At 35.2% G+C, this 21,666-nt stretch overlaps 1 protein-coding gene across 1 annotated transcript in view; it reads left to right on the forward strand.

Annotated features, from left to right (window-relative positions):
• Nucleotides 1-232: 232 nt before the first annotated feature.
• Nucleotides 233-21,666, forward strand: part of LOC104159092 (E3 ubiquitin-protein ligase MYCBP2-like) — a gene marked incomplete at both ends in the record, with an annotated part of 91,874 nt that continues 70,440 nt past the window's right edge. Inside the window, 12 exon segments of the mRNA XM_009696910.1 lie at nucleotides 233-448; nucleotides 5,394-5,547; nucleotides 6,935-7,131; nucleotides 7,353-7,595; nucleotides 7,859-7,930; nucleotides 9,884-9,980; nucleotides 14,768-14,841; nucleotides 16,039-16,177; nucleotides 16,961-17,037; nucleotides 18,587-18,642; nucleotides 18,644-18,783; nucleotides 21,448-21,612. Of these exon segments, the coding sequence (XP_009695212.1) occupies nucleotides 233-448; nucleotides 5,394-5,547; nucleotides 6,935-7,131; nucleotides 7,353-7,595; nucleotides 7,859-7,930; nucleotides 9,884-9,980; nucleotides 14,768-14,841; nucleotides 16,039-16,177; nucleotides 16,961-17,037; nucleotides 18,587-18,642; nucleotides 18,644-18,783; nucleotides 21,448-21,612 (1,630 nt within the window).

The raw sequence follows: 21,666 nt of genomic DNA on the forward strand, positions 1-21,666 counted from the left end.
CCAATGTCCTCATCGAGTTATGAGGTAGAGGCTAGAGCCAGATGGACTATATTGAAATTTCTTCTTCCTCCTTTCTTCTTTGCCTGAAATATAGTTGGTACTTCAACAGGAAAGTTCAGTCTCCAGTTTGAGAATCGTTTGATTGGCCAAAATTATTGAGACTGTTGAGATTATGTGTATTTAGCAAAGCTTGAAACTTCTAATAAACTTAAAGCTAATTCTTGTTTTTCAGACTGAAAACCTAGAGAGTACAATAACCATACCAGATATCAGATTACATAGCAACCCTTCAGCTTTTAATGTTTACTGCAATGTCCGCCATTGTGTGTTGGAATGGCAAAAAAAGGAAACATCTGTATCTTTGGCTTCAAAGAACAGTGTACAGAGTGGAGATTCAGACAGTGATGAAGAAGAGGAATCCAAAGAGCCACCTATTAAACTTCCAAAGGCAAGTAACTGGATATTGTTTAAAGCGTGCCATGAATGTGATCTAAAGTTGGTATGTTCTTTGTGGGGAATAAAGAGCAGCATTGTAAGCCAGCTGCTCAGAAAATAGCTATAGTTTTACTTGTAGTCCATCTAGTCCAGAATCATCTGATTTGATGAATTAGGAAAATCTATGTACCTGCCCAATATTTAAAGACAATTAAACGTCAGGTAAACATTCAACTTGCACTACTGTGTAACTACTGGTACTTGAAAATAACCTACAGCCTCAAAAGTCTACATAAAATGCAAATAAGGCAGCTCTGACATCTGTCAGAGGCTACCAGCTGGTAGCAATAAAGGGTGCTTTCTCTTGGTTTAGCCCCAAAAAAAGTATAAATCCTTCTGCTATTGGAATTCAGTTGGTAGAGTGTTTTCTAAGATGATTTGCCAGGTATACGCGTAATGGCAGTAACTGTCAGCTATTCTTACTACCGTAGTTTTTTAATCTTTCCCTTTTTTGGCTTTAGTACCTTTTGGCACTGGTAACTATAGATAGTAATGCACATTAAGGTTTTGGACACTATATTAGGGTAGGTTTTTTACTGTTTACTACTTCTATGCTTATAGTAGGATTGTTAATGGTGGAAAGTCAGAAGCAATCTATATAGGAGGTACTGATTTTTTTCTTATTTTTTTTAAGTTGCTAGTTCACTTGTTTTGTACTATGTAACTTCTGTGCATTCAGTTTTGTTCATTGCTAGCTTATTAATGCTGTGAATTCTACTTCCTTTTGTTATTCTTCTGAGCCTAAAAAGCATATTCAGAGCAATTTTCCTTGTTTGTATCTGCTCTACAAAAATACAAATACTGAATTAAAAAGGTTGTTGCAGCAGTGATTATATAGAATGTTCTAGTTGCTTAGAAAATCAGGATTTTATAGGTAATTGTGTTTAGGTAGCATTATCTGAAGTGCAAAGTTGGGATTCTAGAAAACAGTGATGGAGAGTTGCAGAGGAAAATAACCACATCAGGTGACTGCAACTTGGTATCTGAAATGTCACAGTTGATAGTTGCAAAATAATGCGCAGTCAGTAGAAATAAAGTTAGCCTTGTTGATGAACTGCATCTGACTCCTTGTGGATTATATTAAATGAATCAGCAAGTGCTTGTAGATGCTTAATTTGAAAATTTAAGTAAAAGGCAATGTAACTATTAGCATTTGTAAAGAATGGAATGGAGTTTTAAAGAGATTTTGAAATTAAAAGAGGTTTCAAGAAGGATGAGATTTACCAGTGATATGGACAGAACACTTGCATGTGGAAACTAGAACATTGGTGTTACTAAAGGTGTTGGAGAGTATATCAAAAAGAGACTTGGAAAAGTGGTGCAGTTTTAAAAAGATAGTGTCTTAGAAAAAATGGTAGGGAAACTATAGGTAGGAAACTTTGTTTCTCAAAACAGAAAATCAGTGAGATACTTTGTTACATTTAATACAGCAAATATAAAACGGATGAAATTCGGTATGCTTTTAAACTATTCGTTTTTAGCAACGAATCTACAAAATATCAAAGATTTCAAGAATTTTTACTGATTCAGCAGTGGCTTAGATGCTTGGTATGTCAGTATTTTTAATAACTATCTAACTAATATTGGGTTGTTTAGGTTACTCTGAGGTAAGACACTTTTTATTATTAATTTCACTTGCATCCATACATTTGAAAAAGGCATCCACTTGGAGCTGTCTCACAGGTGGTAAAACTTTTAGAGGCTAACTATGTAAATGTCTTTGTATCCAGAATATAGGTGTCAGTCTCATGCTTTGAGTGTATTATGGTCTGGTTCTTATGTACAACGAATGATATTGGGTAGAGCTTAGTTTGTTAAATATAAAGAAGAAAGTTATTGAAGTTTTTAAGGTTTACAATATTTGCTAGACCAGTTTCTGAAAGTAACTGTTAGCTTATTAAAAGGAATACTGATGTATTTTGAGTTTGATAGTGAAGTAAAAGATTCAAAAAAAAGTGCAGCCAGGATTTGTGCTTTTCCAGATTCTCCAGAATTAAACTGGTGAAGTTAATCCTTGGTGTGGTGTTTTGGTTTTGGTTGGGTTTTTTTTGTTTACAAAAATTCTTCGTTTAATTGAGAATAAGTTGAAAACATTTTACTTTTTATGCAGCTTAGGTTGACTTAAGGTGTTGTATTGAAGTATCTTTTTTTTAATCTTAAACTTGAGGAAGTCAGGTTTGTTAGAGATTTTATTTAGAATATATTTTGGAATTAAAAGTTGTCCTACGCAATTTCTATAACAAGATTGAGAACAATCTTTTTTAACATTTGTTAAGAGACATAGAGACACAATTTGCTGCTCTTCAGATATTAGCGCAATAAAATTTGCATTTTGGTTGTATTTGGACAGTTTAGTAGCTTGCTTTGATAGCTTTAAATTTTTGGATTTACAAGAAATATTTGTCTTTGCCTGACTTATTTATTTAGTATTTATTTGTACCTTAGCTAGTGATGCGGAATTCTCTCTAATTGAAATAGGGCAGATTGAGTTCTACTGATTTGATTTGTAATTGTTAGAGTTAAAAAGAGGTGCTTCTCCCCTAATATTAAACTTAACACTGGGTTATGGATGATCCACAAAAGCCCTGTGCTAAAAGGAACAAATGATGGATTAAGATGGAATTAACTGACTTAAATATTCTTTGTTCCTGCAGTGGCGTACATTTTGCCTTTTAGCTAATAAGCTTAAGAAAGAATGAAAATTTTCAAGTTGTAACAAAAATTAAAAGAAAAATAATTACTCTCTTTAGAAACTATCTTTAAGTCTTTTAAAATTCATTAGCAGAATGTGTTACCTGTGTAAAGTTTTGTGGATTTTTTTTGTATGTACATAATACACATATAAATTAATACAGAGCATTATATATTCTTAAATAAACATAGAAATGCAAGTACTGGGCAGTTATGAGAGAGGGAAGACAAAGGAAGTAAAACAATAGTGTAGATAAGACGACTTGAAGAACTAGAGGGTTTTTTTTAGGAATTAGTTATGGGTCACAATGTCTGCATCCAGGCTAGAATTTCATGTACCCTTTGTAAGGTGGGCTTACGCTTTTGATCTGAAGTCTCAAAGATATTGCAAAGGGAACGAGAAGATGGCTACCTGGAGAGCACCCGTAAGAGCTGGCAGGCTGTGACACAGAGACTGAGGCTGCAGCAGCACTTGTTTTGGCTCAGAGACCCTTCAGAGAACAGTGAGAATGAGCTTGAGATATCTTGAAAAGAAATGTTTGCTTATTCTGTCCTTCAGTGCACAGTTTGGAAGAGTTGAGAGAGAGAGAGAGATACATTTTATGTATATATACATATATATAATACACATATGTACATATATCTAAGGTAAAGACACCTGTTTTAAGAAGCCTACCCAGTCTCTTGATCTCAAATACTAAAAAAAACAACCCAAAACCTTCACAGATCAGGCAAAATCCCAGCAGAGCTATCCATTGTTGACTCCTACTGTAGTGGAAGTTCACCAAGTTATTTTCTCCACTATATTAGGTTCTCTGCTTTCTCCAGCTGCCTCTGTCAGCTGCTCGATGAGGTCTTCTGTCTGAAGATTGGGAAGAATACAATAAATTTCTCAGTTTCTCTCAAAGATACTACCACTGGAAGGAAAGGGTATTTCTAAAACTGTACTACAGTGTATTTTATTCTTTAGTCTGCAAGGTGATGCTGAGTTTTGGATCCTGGAAAAACCATCTATGCTGTTATTTTGTTGACAGTGTCTTTTTCCCTGTAGATTCCACGCATGTGTTTTCCCCTACTTCATGGAAGATATAAAACGGAAGGTGTAATGTGCAGGAAAATTGCAGTTTCACTTTGAAGACTTGATTTGATTATGTTTCTATTCTTCCTCCAAAAATCAAACAGGTGGTAAAATAACTTCTGAAAGACAGGAATCAAAACAAATTGAATCATAGCAAAGACAGTTACAAGGCATCCAGTAGAAGTTATAGCTGATTGTCAGACTAGATCTGTTTTAAGCATGAGTGGCAGTTTCATTAACAACTTTATTTATTTTCACATTTCAGTCGTCTTCTTTCGATTTTACGTGGAGTGAATCTATACTGAACACTCTAAACATTGGTGCTTTGCTCCTGACAGAAACCCATAGTGAAGTTTTGAAGATAAGGTTGCTTATTTGTAAAGAGTTAACCCTGTTCACTTTTCTTTCATACTCATCATTATTAGATACTGAGTTTGAGAAGGAAGTGAAAGGGAAGTCAGTGAAAAGCGTAATTATAACCTCAGAAAATTCAGGAATTCTAAAAAGGAGACTTACGAGTGGCTTTGACAGCACTCTTACAGATTAGTAAGTATTAGTTGGCATAATATGTGCTGTGATGAATATGTGTGGAGTTTTAGTGACAAGCGATTAATCCTTAGTTTTTATATTGTCATGAAAACAATCTCAGAGGCTTTGGAGGGGAAAGTGCTAGTGCTGCTAGTGTCAGCTGTCAAATGCATTGTTACTCAAGTTGGGAAGTCAGGTTGCAAGCCAATTCTGCCTTGCTGGTTACAGTAATGAGCAAGGAAAATGGAAAAAGATGTCTGTCAAATAACGTGTGAACTTGATGGAAATCAGAAGTGCTGAGAGGGACAGTTTGTCTTACATTGCCCAGAAAATTTTAAGTTTCCTTATTTTTTCAGGGAACTACTGCTCTGCTTAGATATGCTTTTTCATATAATGACACTACTTCTGTGTACTATGTGCTAGTACAGTTGTGTAGGTGGATTCTTGATTTTAATTATCTCTTGAATTACCATTGTATTCTGTATTACATTTTTGTAATTCGAATAACTATCTTATTCTGTGAACATTGCAATATACTTTTAATGATGAAGATCAAAAAATATTATAATAACAGGTATCTCAAATATCTGTACTTCTTTAGATCATTGAAGTTGGATTATGTGAAGTCTTTGAACTGATAAAGGAGACAAGATTTTCTCATCCATCCTTGTGTCTCAGGAGCCTACAAGCCCTACTTAATGTGCTCCAGGGTCAGCAACCAGAAGGCCTGCAGTCAGAGCCTCCTGAAGTCCTAGGTAATATCTCATCTGTTACTGTATTTGTATTAACATACATCTATTACTGTGCTGGACAGAAGAAAATGGTTCCTAGCAAGCATTTGTGAGATAGTAACATGCTGGTTCTCAACTGATTGACTTTATTCTGGAGTGTAAACTCCTTATCGTGTATGTAACCAGTACTTTCTCAACATTAATCTTTTGTAGAACAGGAACGTTGGCATGTGAAGGTGTATATATATAAAAAAACCCTCATATTTTGTTGCTGTGTTAACGCAGAGTTTCACTGAAACATAGTAAACCTTAGAACCTTACAAATTGTCATTTGTCTCACTGAAGCTGTAAAATACTTGGTTTTATTGGAAAGTTCTATAGTGAACTTCTCTTACAATCTGCTATTGTAATCTATAGCTTAGCTATTTAATGCTGTAATTTATATAAAGCTGCTAAACAAAGTGTCAGAATTCTTGCTTTTATTTCCTTTGGCCATCCAAAAGCTTCCCTGAAAATTAATTTTGCTTTTAATGTTATTGAAAATAAAAGTTGAACTCCTCATTGGAGCGTATGATTGATTATGTCCTTTAAGTTAAAATCCAATTATCTTTTGTTAATCATAGTTTTTACTGATTTGTAGAACTTCAGGGAAGGCTAGACTATAGCATCTGTTGTTTAAAAATAAAAAGAATAAAAAATATTTTCAGACTTTCTATGTATGTTTTCCTGTGTTACGGCTCACAGTATTCCATTTCCAAAGATGACAGTAATTTGCTACAGAAAGCTTTTATTTTGTATTGATGCACAGAGTATTAAAAAGCTGCAGAGAAGGCTTTGTTTGATAACTGCCTTAGTGATTAGTTGTATATACTTATCAAAAAAATTGAGGTGGATTTCAGTTCGCACCGTGATTGTTACAGATAAAAAAACAGTGTTTGAAAAGAGGCATGCGATTGAAATAATTTTCAAGCTTTGATTTGAAATGCTCATTTCTGAGAAATGGGATGTGCTTCAACATGAGCGGTGGTCATAAAGAGTAGACAAGTTTGGTCAAGACCTACACATCATCTCAGTGATGAGGTAGACTGAATAGGCAGGTAAAGTAACTCCTTCTGGCCCATTTCTTTAATAAGATGTGTTCCACTGTAACAGAAGGACTTAGTTTTTATTCTTCTCTGGCCATTATGATTATCAAGACTTGACATTTTCTGACTGAAAAAGAATTAAAAGTTAAGGATATTTTAGGCCTATTTAAATGGAATGCTTTCTTTTCTGTCTGGAAATAGGGTGAAACTTAATGGCTGAGGAAAAGATGTATCATGTATTTTGTAAGTTTAATTTCCCGTTGACTGGCAAATTGCTTGGTATGATTTTGTGACGTGTCTATGTAATTGCTGTGTTTTATCTGCAGAATCGCTGTTCCAGCTTCTTCTGGAGATAACTGTCCGTAGCACAGGAATGAATGACAGTACAGGACAGTCCTTGACAGCACTTTCCTGTGCTTGCCTCTTCAGTTTAGTAGCTGCATGGGGAGAGACAGGAAGAACGTTGCAAGCAATCTCTGCTATCCTCACCAATAATGGCAGCCATGCCTGTCAGACTATTCAGGTCTTGCACTAAAACTTCTCTATATCTGGGAATTTATGTAAATGCTGTGTACATAACTTCTGAGAAGATCTATTTTGTAAATTCAGTTAACTTTTTCCCTGACTGCTTTTGAGATGAGTAGGTATTTCTCTGTCTCTCCTGAGTTGGAGATAGAACAGAAGATACAACATTTAAAAAACAGTCATCTTTTTCACTCACTCACTATTTCCTTTACTGTTTAGGTGCCAACCATTTTAAACTCTCTTCAGCGGAGTGTACAGGCAGTTCTGGTGGGCAAAATCCAAATCCAGGACTGGTTCAGTAATGGGATAAAGAAAGCAGCCTTGATGCACAAATGGCCATTGAAAGAAATATCTGTAGATGAAGATGACCAGTGCCTACTTCAGAGTGATGGTTTTTTCCTGTATCTCTTATGTAAAGATGGACTTTACAAAATCGGCTCTGGATATAGTGGGACAGTGAGGGTAATGTGATTTCTTCTTGTCTGATGAATGATAGTTAATATTTTAACTTAATTTTTATGGTGTCCTGTTTCCATTGAGAATCTTTTGTACCTTTTACAGTTTGTTGAAGTTTTTATGAGGATTTCTATGAGAATATGACAGCATTTTCTTAGAATTTTCACTTCTCAGTGTGGTTGAAGACATTGTTATTTAGATGGTAAATGATTATGTGTAAAATTGTCACTCTGATATTTGTTAAATGATTGGAGTTTTTTGCTTTTCAGGGCCATATATACAATTCTACATCCCGCATCAAAAACAGAAAGGAAAAAAAGTCTTGGTTAGGCTATGCTCAGGTAGGTGAATACTTTAAACATAAAACATGCGCCCCAACGCCCCATCCCTCATGACTAATTTAAGTAGACCTTGGCTTAGAGTAAGCTTACATGGATATGGTATTGTTCCTTTGGCTTTAGTTATAAAAATCATTTTTTTGCTACTGACTTTTAAACTGTGGAAGATGGGGAACATCTGATGGTACTGGCATATAGAAAGGAGTAATGAAAAGTGTCATTGATTTGTGTGGTCACTGCAAAGACTTTCTCAAAATGTGATGGTTTAACACATAAATTTATGAATTGTACAGTCAATTGATGTGTGCTTCTTAGTGAAGTCAGTGGATGTAAAAGTGTGCTGTTGCAACAAAATAGTTTAAAAATACTTGAAACAAGTATTTATGAAAATAAATTGATTTTAAAACACTTGCAGTAAAATAAGGTGCCCTTCTGGTAGGGGGAGGATTGAGGTTGTGTGAACCATAAGTAGAGATAATTGTTGATGTTACCACTTCAGCTAACTATATTTGCATGTTTGGGTTTTTTAGTCAGTTTCTGGAATATCAACCACCTTTTCTTATACCTTTGCCGTACCTTACAAAAAGAGTGTTTTGGGTTTTGGTTTGTTTTTTTTTTTTAGAATCCTGTTATTGCCACTGAGTGTTCTCTCTCAAAACAAACAAACAAACAAAAAACCAACAAAACCAAAAAACGCTAAGCAAACCTAAAAACCCCACAACAAACCAAAAGTTAGATTTCAGAGAACAATGAATTTACTTCATTTTTTAACTACTGAGCAACTTTTATTGTATATTTGCTATTAACTGAGTGATCTCATTGCCCCAGTGTGAAATTGTGTACTCCAAGTGAAATTATTCATTACAAGTATATGTTCTATTATTACAGTCATCATATATATATATATATGCATGAAATCTCATTTTGTTTAGGAATAAAACAGGTCACCAAAAGATATACTGGTGCAATACAAATGTGTGCGGATGCATTCATTCAGGAGCCTGTTTTATCAGTTTGGAAAGGACTAGGATCCATACAGTTTCACTATATAGAGTTACACATTTGGACATTCTGTACATAGCTATAAATATTTTTGATGTTCTTCTTTGAGTGCTTGTACAGGTGTATGCACTCACACAGGGACTGTACCCAAAGGCACTGCTAGTTAGAAAAATGTCACTTATTGCTAAGTATGTGTCCGTAAAAGAGTTGTGTCCTCAGTCTCATTTCCCTTCAAGTGCTTGATTAAGTCAACTCGAATTCAAGTGATTTTTCTTACTTCATCATAGAAGTTATTTTAGACTGAAGCTTTTCTATCTACTTTAATGGTCTTTACTTATTTTTCCTAGTTTGTGTGGCTTTGTTTTTCCTCATATTGATTTATCCAGGAAAATTCAAATATCTTAGATGGAAGGGAAAGGGTTGGTTGTATTTTTCTGTTGTTGTTAGATGATTATAATTAGACTCTCTGACTCTTTGACAAATGAAGATATTCTGAGGTTAAGCCTTAGTGACCTCCCTGTGAAATGCATCCATTCTTAGATATGTAGAATCCCCACCTGAGACCAATCATGCTTCAAGCAGCTGCAAACCTTAGTCATGTCTCCTGCTATGACACTGCTGTTGTCAGAATCATTACTTAGTCATTATTCGTATCAATTACTGTGTGTGACTTCAAAAGCCGTATATGAACTTCAGCACGCTGATCTACAGCATGTAGAAAGTGTGGAGGAAGGGAATCGAATTTCCATTTTTTTATTGCAGAATTTTGTTAGTGGAAAAAAGTTGATTAAGTTGATTATCAAAATGAAGCAGATTTCATGTAAAAGTAAAAGGTTTCCAAAATTTTTAAACAATATCTAAAATAATGCTTGCATTTTTTTTCACTTTTGACAATATCCTTTGATGTATTTAAGAATATTTTCACACCTATATATATATTCTTACTCTTACCAGGGTTATTTATTATATAGAGATGCAAATAATCACAGTATGACAGCCATAAGAATAAACCCTGAAACTTTGGAACAAGACGGTACAGTTGCTTTGCCAGGTAAGAACCTCCAGATATGAGAAGATAGTTACAGTTTACTGTTTACATGCTATGTGTTTTCAGGTAAGCAAAAGAGAAATTGAGGCAGATTTTGATATCACAAAGAAACTGCTTTTTATGATCTTGGTTTGCTGCATTAGACCTGCTGCCGTATTTCATTCAGAGATCTTACATCTTACTCCAGCCACTGGAAGAATATTACAACATTTTAGAATGTATGGTCATCTTAATTTAAAGACTCCAAGAGCTTAACTTCCTTCTTAAAGAATTTTTATTTCTTCCTCATTTGAACTTTGAGCATTTGGTTCAGATATCACTTTGTTTCCGGTATCTTTTACGTGTAGGTAGTTAGAAACTATGGCCAAAACCATTTGGTTTTCAATATAGGTAGAAATGTATCCAAAAAACAAAGGAGGCTAATGAAAACTGATGAACCATGCTTCTGATGTTTAAATTGGTGGTGGGTTTTTGTTTATTTGTTTTGGGAAAGTTTTTTTTTGTAGTTTTGTTTTGTTTTGGGTTTTCTGTTTGGTTTTGTTTTGTTTTTTTCAGAGGAGCCTGATAACTTGGGTCTCTGTTTAGAAAATGAGGATGGTCCTGGAACATGCTTTAATGGCCTCCTGGTGAAACACATCTCTTAGCCACTCATGTAAACAGTAGCAGGGCACAAGAATATCTTTTGATTGAACAATGACGGGCTTATTCTGTAGATGAGAAGAAGGATTTTGTGTTGCATCCTGACATAAATAAGAAGGCACTGACTGAAACCTCAGAAAAATTCTCTAGGCTTTTTGTATTTCAAATGCAAACAGTAATTTTTGAAACAAATTATGAACGTAGAATATAGTCTCTGCAACTTTCTGCAAGTCCTTAAAATGTGGATATCTGTTTAAGCTGCTTGGTCTTTGTGGGGCTATATGAGAAATTTGAGTGAGAGCACATTCAAAGACCTGACAAATTGCCTTGTAGGATTGTTTTTCCACTTTCTTCGCCTCAGGGCAGCTTCTTCAACCAGTGGGTCCTTTGAGGTCCTTAAATATTTACCATTGGTAAACAAATCAGTGCTCTTCATGCAAGTCTTGAGAGACACTTGAGCATGTTTAAAGTCTACACCTCCGAGCTGTTAGCTTTCTTTTGCAAATCTAGGTGACAAGTGTCATTCTGCAAGACAGCCTTGTGTTTGTACTATAAAAAGGCACAAATTAAACGAGAGTATGCCTTCTAAACAAAAATGTATTAATCTTTCACTGCAAAAGCAAATCTTATAACTATGGGAATATCCATTCAGAAATCCCTCAAACTATTTCACGCAATTGCATTTCGTATGGTTTGTGATGGTGTCAAAGCAGATGCTAGATGTTCTTCCTAACTCCCTCCCTTTGTATTTCAATTCTTGAACTTCACCGTTTTACTTTCCGCACTTCTACACATTTATCTCAGTGTTATATTGTGAGCAGATACGGCCTAGTTCTTTTGGCTAGGACAAATTCAAAGGGATCCACTTCTGGTTATTTCCATTTCCCATTAGAAGGAAAGAAGTGATGGTGGGAGGAGGGTGTGTGACCTATGCTGAGGAAACCTGAGTAGGTACATAACTCTAAATAGTAGTGGCTGCCCCACTGCCATCTTTGTAATGCTTGCAGCATGTTGTAGCTCTGAAAAACCACACCAGATAGAACTAGAGGGCAGTAACTTTGCTAACAGCTGAACACTGATATGATTCCAACTATTTGCTCCTAGTTGGTATGGTATTCAGACATGGCTCTATCTGGAGTTAATCTCTTTCAAATGCCTGGGTTGGTGATAATGCATTTAAATAAAGTAGTCATGTTTATGCATGCAGGGATGCATAGGAGATTAGGAGTTCATTAGGAGATGTGATTAGGAGTTGATCCTAACTACAAGTCATGTGGCCTTAGAAAACTCGGTGTGCTATGGAACATGATCTTGTCCTTTCTCAGACAGTAGGATCCACCAGCTTCTTGAAACCATAAACTTGTATTTCAAAGGGCAGTCTTTCCGCTCTGATAGATGATCTAACAAATCTAACGATGTATCTGGAACTACCAGACTGTGTGTCAACATTCTTGTATCTAATGCCTTTGCCAAGCTTCATACACTGTCCTTGAGCTGTGGATCTGTCTTCCCAGTCCAAATATCATAAAAGAATCCCTGAGTTCTATCAGATTTTCTAGGTGATTAGACCTGAATTTACAGAGGAGGTTTTCATCTTGACCGTTTCTTTAACAGTAATGCGTACTACGTACCTTAGAGAAAGGTTGCTATGTTCACCTGAAGAAGGTGAAGTTACATGGTAGGTGGTTTCATCATTCTTTGAAATTGCACATGAGTATCTTGGAGCTCAGGACTATTCACTTAGTCTGAAAAGTACTGCTAACTGAGGGTAGCCTAGATGAGCTCAAGACTACTCAGGAGGGGCTGAGGGAGCTGGGGTTGTTCAGCCTGGAGAAAAGGAGGCTGAGGGGAGACCTTACCGCCCTCTACAACTACCTGAAAGGAGGTTGTAGTGAGGTGGGGATTGGGTTCTTCTCCCCGGTAATTAGCGATAGGACGAGAGGAAACGGTCTGAAGTTGCACCAGGGGAGGCTCAGGTTGAATGTTAGGAATAATTTCTTCACTGTAAGAGTCATTAAGCATTGGAACAGGCTCCCCAGGGAGGTGGTGGACTCACTATCCCTGGAGGTGCTCAAAAAACGTTTAGATGCAGCACTTCGAGACATGGTTTAGTGGGTTTAGTAGGCATGGTGGTGTTGGGTAGAAGGTTGGACTTGATGACCTTTGAGGTCTCTTCCAACCATAACGATTCTATGATTAGCAGGCACTGGATGCACTATATAAATATGGAAGGTGAAGTTTGACAGTCATCTTCTCTTGAAGCCTCTAAGGAGGCTGTCAGGCTGTGATTAACAGATGTCTGTAGTTATGTCCTTTTAGTAAAACATAAACCCTTTCTGTGACAGTAATCTCCAGACAGAAAACTTGGATATCTTTGTGCCCAGAGTAATTTCCAAAGTCAGACTGAATAAGACTGCAATTGATCATAAGAGCTCCTTGCTAGCTGAGATGCTATACTATCTTACTTTTTTCGAGATATTCCATTTGCCTTCCGTTTTCTACTCTTCCCCTTGGTTTGGTATTTAATGCTAGACCTGGATATTATCTAATCAAGTGCTAGGTTTTAGGAGGTCTTCTGAAGAACATATTTTAAAAAAAAGAAAAAAAGCATCCCTATTACAGATTTCATCTGTGAACATACTTACCAAAGATATAATCAACCCCCCAAAATGTTAACTGGGAGGCTCACCTCTTCTTGAAATGACTCAAAAAATAGACCAAACAGTGTAATATGGACCCAATGGTTGCCAGAATATCCTGTTTCCTTGACTGTTGTGCTTATGCGAGAGTGTAATTTTCAGTAGTTCAAGGGATCTTAATACTTACCAACTTCCTATAACCTTTCAGAAAAGTAATTTAGATTATTTTTGAAACTTCAAGTTATTGACAACTCTGTTATTTTATCTTTAATATCACTGTGCAGCATAGAGAATTAGTAACGTAAACTGACTTTGGTCATTAAATCCGAGATTATTTTTGAGAGAGCGGTGTTTCAAACTGCCATTCTCCATCTTGCTTGCTGCTTAACCTCTTTGTGATTCATACCTGTGTGTGCCCTAAGGGGCAGATTATTTACTTTAGATCTGTTACTTCAAGATGTGAGAATTAGAAAAGGCCACCTAAAGCATATTCTATTCCTGGTAAGATATTGTATTGGACTGGGCAGTATAGCAGGAAAAAATAAATAAGTTTATGGGTTTGTGAATACTTAGGGTTTTTTTCAGCTGTATTATTTTAAATCAAATGCTCTAGCTAGCCAGCAAAAACCAGCAAACTTGCTGGTTATGCCAGAAGGATATCATGTGTGCTTCACTTAGCATTAAATTTCTTAGATAAAATGCCTGATACTGGATCTTTGTTCAGATTAGGAAGCAGATATTTAGAGTGTAAGGTAGCTGCCCTGTAGTATTTTTGGAAAAGGTCTCTTTCCTGTGTGTAATCAATGAGACAAGCACCTTACACGCCATATAATGTCAATCTCTTTGTTAGTAGCTCCATCAACAGAGCAGGAAGGAAAGGACAGATGATGTAGGGACATACTTTTAAACTTGTAGAGGAAGTGGTCTTTTTCTTTTTTTTCCTCTAATATGGGCAGCATTCTTTGCCTACCTTTTTTTCTTGGAAACAGCTGACCTGTTTTCAATAAATATGTGATGCATTCAAGTACATGCTTTACAGTTTTCCGTAAAACCTAGATTTTCACTTAATAGTTTGGGGAAATTTATAAACAATGGAAAAATGAGTTGAGTAATGAAAAGTTTTATTCTGTTTCATTTCTGTAGGTTTTATATGCTGAAAGGAGGAAGCTTTTCTTTAAAAATAATAGCTCTTATTTTAAAAAAAAAAAAAAAAAAGTCTTTGGGGAAGGAGAAAGACTAATGCTTCCAGAAAATTAGAACTTACTTGTGTTATAATAGTTTAGAATATCTCTCACAGGTCAATACTAAATATTGGGGTAACCTCTTAACATTTCATACAATGGAAAGTACATTAATAACTCTTAAAGGGACAAAAGAGTATTATATGCTTTTGGTGAGAGAGGAAAACTATCATAGCCTGATTGTAGTGAGAATAAATTAAACAAGCAGAGAACAGTGTGCGTATGTGTATTAACATAAATTGATGCAGTGCTCTTCATCTTTCTCTCACAGATTGTCATACTGAAGGGCAGAATATCCTTTTCACTGATGGAGAATATATTAATCAAATAGCAGCATCTAGAGATGTAAGTATTACATATGATGAGTAAACTGTTTTTCTCTCAACTGAATTGTTGTATTTTACAATACTTACAGTTTCCTTTTTGCTTAAAGTTTGGCTTTTTCTTCACTAACACAAGGAAGAAATCCATGTAACTAGATATAATGAGGAACTGCCATATTTGTGCATAAAGGAGTGGTATTTTGGTATTTTAACCACACAATTTTGATTTGTGATAGATTTTGCAGATTTTTTTTGATTTTTCAGATAAGTTTTAAGAAAGACTTTATTGCTCTTTCTGAGGAAAAAAATCTTATACATGGAATAATGGCTTTTTAACATGTTATTCTAAAGGGTCTCTGTGGGATAAGCTTCTTAGAGCTTAATTATAATTTTTTTTCTAATTTAGTCTCCTGTAATTGCTTTAGTACTTGTTGGGGAATTCCAGCCAAATTTAATAGAAGAGATAAGAAGGATACTACATTCCAGTAGATTTTTATATGAAAATTGCCTATTGGCCAAAGCTGTGGAAACCCAAATAAGCACTTCTACTAGGGGCAAAACAGTTCTAGCGTTCCATGTTTTGTTCAGCAGACAGTTATTACATTCTTCATTCTGGACTACTCACTCGTTTTTGACAGTAAGAAAGCTGTAAAACAGGGATGGGGCAGGGGTGGGGTGAGGCAGGGTTGACAAGAGATGCCAGACATGCAACTATAAGAAAAACAGGAGTAATCCATTTCCTTGCTAATGGAACAACTTTGGTTTTTTTAACATGGCCAGATGAAGACACTTCATCTGCGCTTGTAAACAGGAACCTGTTCTAGCTACTCTCTAAAGCTGTCATTCTTTAGCTGCATGCAGAATTTTGGATTCTGAATCAGGAGAAGTTAAGAGCTTAAAAGATAGATGCAAGTAGTTATAAAAGCAAGATTTCTATAGTGAGATTCTGAGTTAATTATTCCTATAGGAATTCACTGTTTTCATAGCGTTCATAGTGTTTTCATAGAATTCAATGTATGTTTAAGATCTGTCAGGTGCTTATCTTTATCTCATCCTGTTTGGCACTTTCTTCTTTTGTCCTCTATAATAAATGTTACTTTATCAATATGTTCTGTGATAATTTATTCTGAAATAATATTATACTGATGCACTTAGGCCATGTAAAGTAAATTAATGCATATATTATACAGTATAGATTGTTTTTTTTAATTTATTGCAGGATGGCTTTGTAGTGCGAATATTTGCAACAAGTACTGAGCCAGTCCTGCAACAAGAACTGCAGCTTAAGCTTGCAAGAAAATGCTTACATGCCTGTGGCATCTCATTGTTTGATCTGGAAAAAGATTTGCACATTATCAGTAAGTCCTCTTCTTTGAAGGTTGATAACAAGCCTAGTCATTCAAATAATAAAACTGAAACACTGCCCTTCCCTTTGCTTTTATTATGTGCAGGAAGGTATAGCTCCATTATAAACACATGGAGAAGTACAGGGGATTTGAAACTGCTTAAACGTTATTTGACTCATAGTAACGCATACACACGTTTTGAACCACCTTTCTGTCTATAGTACTATCTGTGGTTTTTCCTCTAGTTGTATAATAAATAAATAATTTTTGAAGCTTGGACTTCATAGTGCTTATATAACACATAGTTAAGCTATAGATCCCCTTGCTGGGGGTCAAAGTTAACAAAAGTTAAAAAGACTGCTGGCTGGTTAATGAGAAAGAAATACATTGAAAGATATTAAATACATGGAAAACACCTTTGCATCAGAATTTGAGATGCAAAATTGTTGATGTTTGTGAAGGTATTTTTGAGAAATATCACTTGGCCTTTGCTTTGGGTTTTCTTGCTCTGTTAGGTGTCTGCTTTGGGAACTATCAGAACAAAAGCATATTTGGCTACATGCAGCTTCTGTCTGACCAAGTGCAGTTGCTGTTGTGCTAGTGCTTTTTTCCTCTTTGAAGAGCTCTGCCAGGTCCAGCCCAGTAAGCCTTCTTGTGGCAGCAAAACTTTGTTTCACTTGTAACTTTCTTAGAACCTTTCTTACAACAAACTCTCCCTGTCAGAGTTAGGTCCGTAAATTGGTCTGTGAAACTGCCTGGTTAAACTGTCCGGTTAACGCAATCTTACTTGCACAGGTACAGGGTTTGATGAGGAATCGGCTGTTCTTGGTGCTGGAAGAGAGTTTGCACTAATGAAAACTGCTAGTGGAAAGGTACTGAAAATGTTCTGTAATAAATAGCAAATTGCATGAATGTATTTCTACATGGTTTTTAATTTAATTATTTTCCACAATTCCTTTTTGCCTTTTTAGTATGTTAGAATGAATTTATATGAGTGTATTTAAAAACATTTTCAGAGCCCACTTTAAAGGGAAAAAGGTAAGTGGTTATTTGAAAACATAAGCAGATGGTGTGGGAACCATTGAGAAATCTATGGCTTGAATTTATAGGAATTTCTACTGTCAATCTTACTTGGAGACAGTGTGGGGCTTTCTTTTAGATTTGAGGGACAAAACTACCTTTTGTCTACAAATGATGTATTAGCACATTTGCAAAATTTTTTACCTCATAACATTCCATAAACAGTCTGACCATAGCCATTTATTTAAACCCCAGCTTGATTTTTTGATCCTTCTGATAATTATTGACTTCCCCTACACAAAGTTTTCAATTGATTTCTTTAAACCTATTCTTAATGATTTGATGTGTTGGTTCTGCTCAGTGGAGACTGTTTTTCAGAGGCTTTTGCATATTCATTGAAATTTAGACAGAATTTTGCTTACTGTCACTATGACTTTTTACATTATTTACTGTGTTTCTATTTTGGTTTGGGAAAATAATGTTATTTTACTTGTATAAGCATAGTTCTTTGTTTTCCTGTGTTCAGAATTGTGTTGCTTTATTGGAACAAGGACCTTACTCTGCTACTATCAAGACAGTGAGACTGGTGAAAATGTTCATAAATAAACTATTTTTTCCTAATAAAATTTAATAGTATGAAAGAGAGTTTGATCAAGCGGAACTCTTCAGACAGTAGTCAGATTAATTTGATCTTCATACTAACAAATGCCTCTTCAGTATAAAATAAACAAATTTCCTAGTTTTGATCTCTAAAGTTGTATGTATAGGTATGAAATACACTTTATAAGACAATGAAAAATGGCTTTAGGTGCCCACATAAGTTAACATACCCATTTTGTATTACTGTTGAGTAGCATGGTTCTAGAGGAAACTTTTTAGTCCATATCAGTTATTTTGTGTTTGTTCATATGAAATATTTTATTCTATGTTATTTATGTACTCAGTGGCCACTGTGCATTTGCTGAAAATAGGTTTTAAAAATGTGTTGAAGCATGTTAAACTTTGTAGTAATTTGACATTTTTAATTATTTTAATGTTGTATTACCATCTTGTTTTTACACAGACCAGATGTTTCTTTTAAGTGTTTTAAATGCTTAATTTCTTCTGAATAGTTTTTTCTTGTGTGTTTTTGTGTGCCCTAGCCAAACGATTATATCTGAAAGGTAACTCTGTGGCAGGGTAGAAAGTACATTTTAAAACAAGCGGAGTCTGATCAGAATGTTTCCCCCATTGAGTCAACATTCATGGGTTTAGGCCGGAGACATTGAAATGATGTAAACAATGTCAGGAAAAGTTCTGTATGGTTTGAAATGACAGGATTTAAAAACAATGCAACTTTTAAAATGATGCAAGTTTAAAGTGCTGTGGCATAACTGAAAATGATGAACTGTTTTCTCCTAGATTTATTATACTGGCAAATATCAGAGCCTTGGAATCAAACAAGGTGGTCCTTCAGAAAAAAGAACTCCCAATCACAAAGTCTCCAAAGATTGTTCAGTTCTCTGTTGGACATGATGGCTCACATGCCTTACTTGTTGCTGAGGATGGAAGCATATTCTTCACAGGTTCTGCTAGTAAAGGAGAGGATGGCGAATCAAGTACGTATTATGCTTGCTTGACGAATGGTTGATAAAAGCCTGTTAACCACCTTTTAATTTGAAAGGAAGAGTTTTAACACTTTCCAAGAACATGTAAGCATGCCATTGGGTTTGAATTTCACACCAGCCACACTTCTTGACAACCAGTGCCACTGCCTCTCCATGAGATGTTAATCTCAGTTTTACCACAGTTTAGATTGTGTGGTGGGAGTGCAGTTGTAGTATTGGCCTGAGAAAAGGCAGTCATAAGTTCAATCAGAAGGCCATGTTGTCTGCCTGGGACTTCCTGTGAAGCGATAAAGAGCCAAACTTTTGCCTCTTCACTGTTGTTTTAGAGGACTTTGGAAACAGGTGTTTTGCCAGCTAATGGCTCTCCATAGTGGAGAGGTACATTGACTGGAAATTGTAGAAGCATGGTCTTCTGTGCTTGATCAAGCAGAACTCTTTAGACGTAAGAGAAGACAGATTAATTTGATCTTCAGACTAAGAAATGCCTCTTCAATGTAAAATTAACAAATTTCCTAGCTTTGATCTCTAAAGTTGTGTGTTTAGGTTGAAATACACTTTGTAAGACAATGAAATGTAGCTTTAGGTGCCCTAAAGCTGTGATATTAAATTAAATACTTTACTTTTTTTTTTAGTTAATCTAATACAATGTAACAGAACAGTCTGTTCCCTACAGTGAAGAATGTGTTTTGAAAATACCTGGTTCCTGAGGATCTTAAAACAAAGTTGATATTTTTGAGTTGTTAGCCTCATCATGTGTGCATTTTAATACGATAATGTAATGTATATTTCATAGATAGCATTTTCATATAGTATTGAAGCCTAACTCAAATTCAAATTAATCTCTCAATAATGTTCTGATTTAATGGTGTAGTTTGATGCTACCACTAAAATTAAATATATTTTTCACAAAGGTTAGTGGAAAAGTTCAGTCTACTGGCCATAGAATTCAAACACAGATTTAATAAGACTGAAATTTTTGTGACTCAGTGCAGTCAGTCAGAAGTAGGATAAATAACACTCAAATGATGGTATAAAATTCAACTCTTTAGGTAGTATACATTATTAGAATTTAATAATTGATTTAAAATAGGATTTAAAAATAGATTTAAAATCTTGATAAACAGCAGCGGTAGAGTCCAGCTTTGTCTCAATCGACTGTGTAGGAATTTTACCTTTCAAGAAAGGTGTTAACAAAAACTCAGAGGGCTGCATATGTGAGGTATGGCATAGCTCACGCAGAAACAAAGCAACTTACTGTTCCTGTGAAAGATTACACTGACAGTATTCCCCAAGAATGTGTGGGTTTTCCCATGTACTATAACTAAAATACAGGCTGTAACATATTTTAAGGTTTGATAATGCATACGGAGTGGATTCTTGAATGTGTTCAGGGTACAGGAAGTTGATAGTAGTACTTGTGTGTAAAAGTCTTTGGTTAAGAAACTTGATATGTGCTATAGAAACTTGGTAGAATCTTCTTAAATACAAATTACTGAAAACTGTGTGGGGCAAAATCATATTACTTTCTCCAGTAAATGTAGAGTAAATTTGAGAGATTCAAACAAAAAGATTTTAGGAAGTACATTTAAAAGCACAAATTTCAAGATTTCTTTGGGCAGTTATTGGGAAGTTATCCAAAATACAATTAAACGGATTCTTTTTGTTGTATATTTAATTAATCTACAATTTCAGATTAAATAGAAGTTTAGCACTTTGAAGTAAATTACTGTCACTGCTTTTGTTTAAACTAGCAAAATTTAGATGAGATTTAGTGCTTACTAAATCTTCTTACTGAAGAATCTGCTCAAGGACCTGATCAAGGTCCTTCTGAGTTCTTTTAAAAGAAGTTCAACTCTCTTCTGACTTACCTGGTTTTCTTTGTCACTGTCTAATTTGGCTCAGAGTGGATATGCACAAGTTTTAATTTTTTCCCCCGATTTCTTTTAAACCTGAGCAGGGAGCTGGGTTTCTGTCAGCAGGGTGTGTGTGTGGTCTTTGTAGAAAGTTGGTAATTGTCAGCAAGTGAAAGTAGCTGGCGGTTCTCTGACTTGGGTGAAAATTCACAGGCAGTAATGGTAGCTGTTAGTTGTTTTATCCAGTCTTCAGCTATGTTGTTACTGTTTTGTTTGAGGTCGGATTACAAACAATGATTTTGGGGTGTGGGTTTTTTTAAATAATTTTCTTTCCTTTTTCCATTTGTGGGAATCTGTTGTGACTCAAAGGTTTTCTAGACATAGTTTTAATAAATAGAGAATTCAGTATTTTTCTTTTGATAAAATGAACGTAGCTATTCTCTGTGAGCTTATTGTGAATGTATTGTCATATATATTCTTCTCAGATGGCAATGAGGACTTTTTTTACTATGCACTGCTTTGTAGAGTTATAGAGAGAGAGTTACTTAGTTCAGTGTATATATATAAAAGAAAAACTTGAAGAATCATTCCTGAAAGATACCTATCTAATCATGACTTTGCTTGCCATTGAATTTTTTGAGAGGAGCCAGTGTAATCCAATAAAAATTAGGCCAGGAGATCATACAGATGGATTTTTTTTCAGTAGCAGTCTGAAAACTAACTCCTAATTATAAAACAAATGTTATTGTGCCTTTGAAGGTTTTTTGGTAGAATGACTTGCAATTTATTTATTTATTTAAAGCTAAAAGCAGACGGCAGTCAAAACCATATAAGCCTAAAAAAATTATTAAGATGGAAGGAAAGATTGTCATATCTACAGCGTGCAATAATGGAAGCAGTTCTGTAATTTCAAAAGATGGAGAACTCTACATGTTTGGAAAAGATGCTATTTACTCTGATAGTACAAGTAAGTTAAATATTTGTCTTCTAAATGATTTCTCAACTGGAGTAATTGTTAATT

The sequence above is a fragment of the Cariama cristata genome, unplaced genomic scaffold (genome assembly GCF_000690535.1).
Source record: "Cariama cristata isolate BGI_N322 unplaced genomic scaffold, ASM69053v1 scaffold10913, whole genome shotgun sequence".
Classification (NCBI taxonomy): domain Eukaryota; kingdom Metazoa; phylum Chordata; class Aves; order Cariamiformes; family Cariamidae; genus Cariama; species Cariama cristata.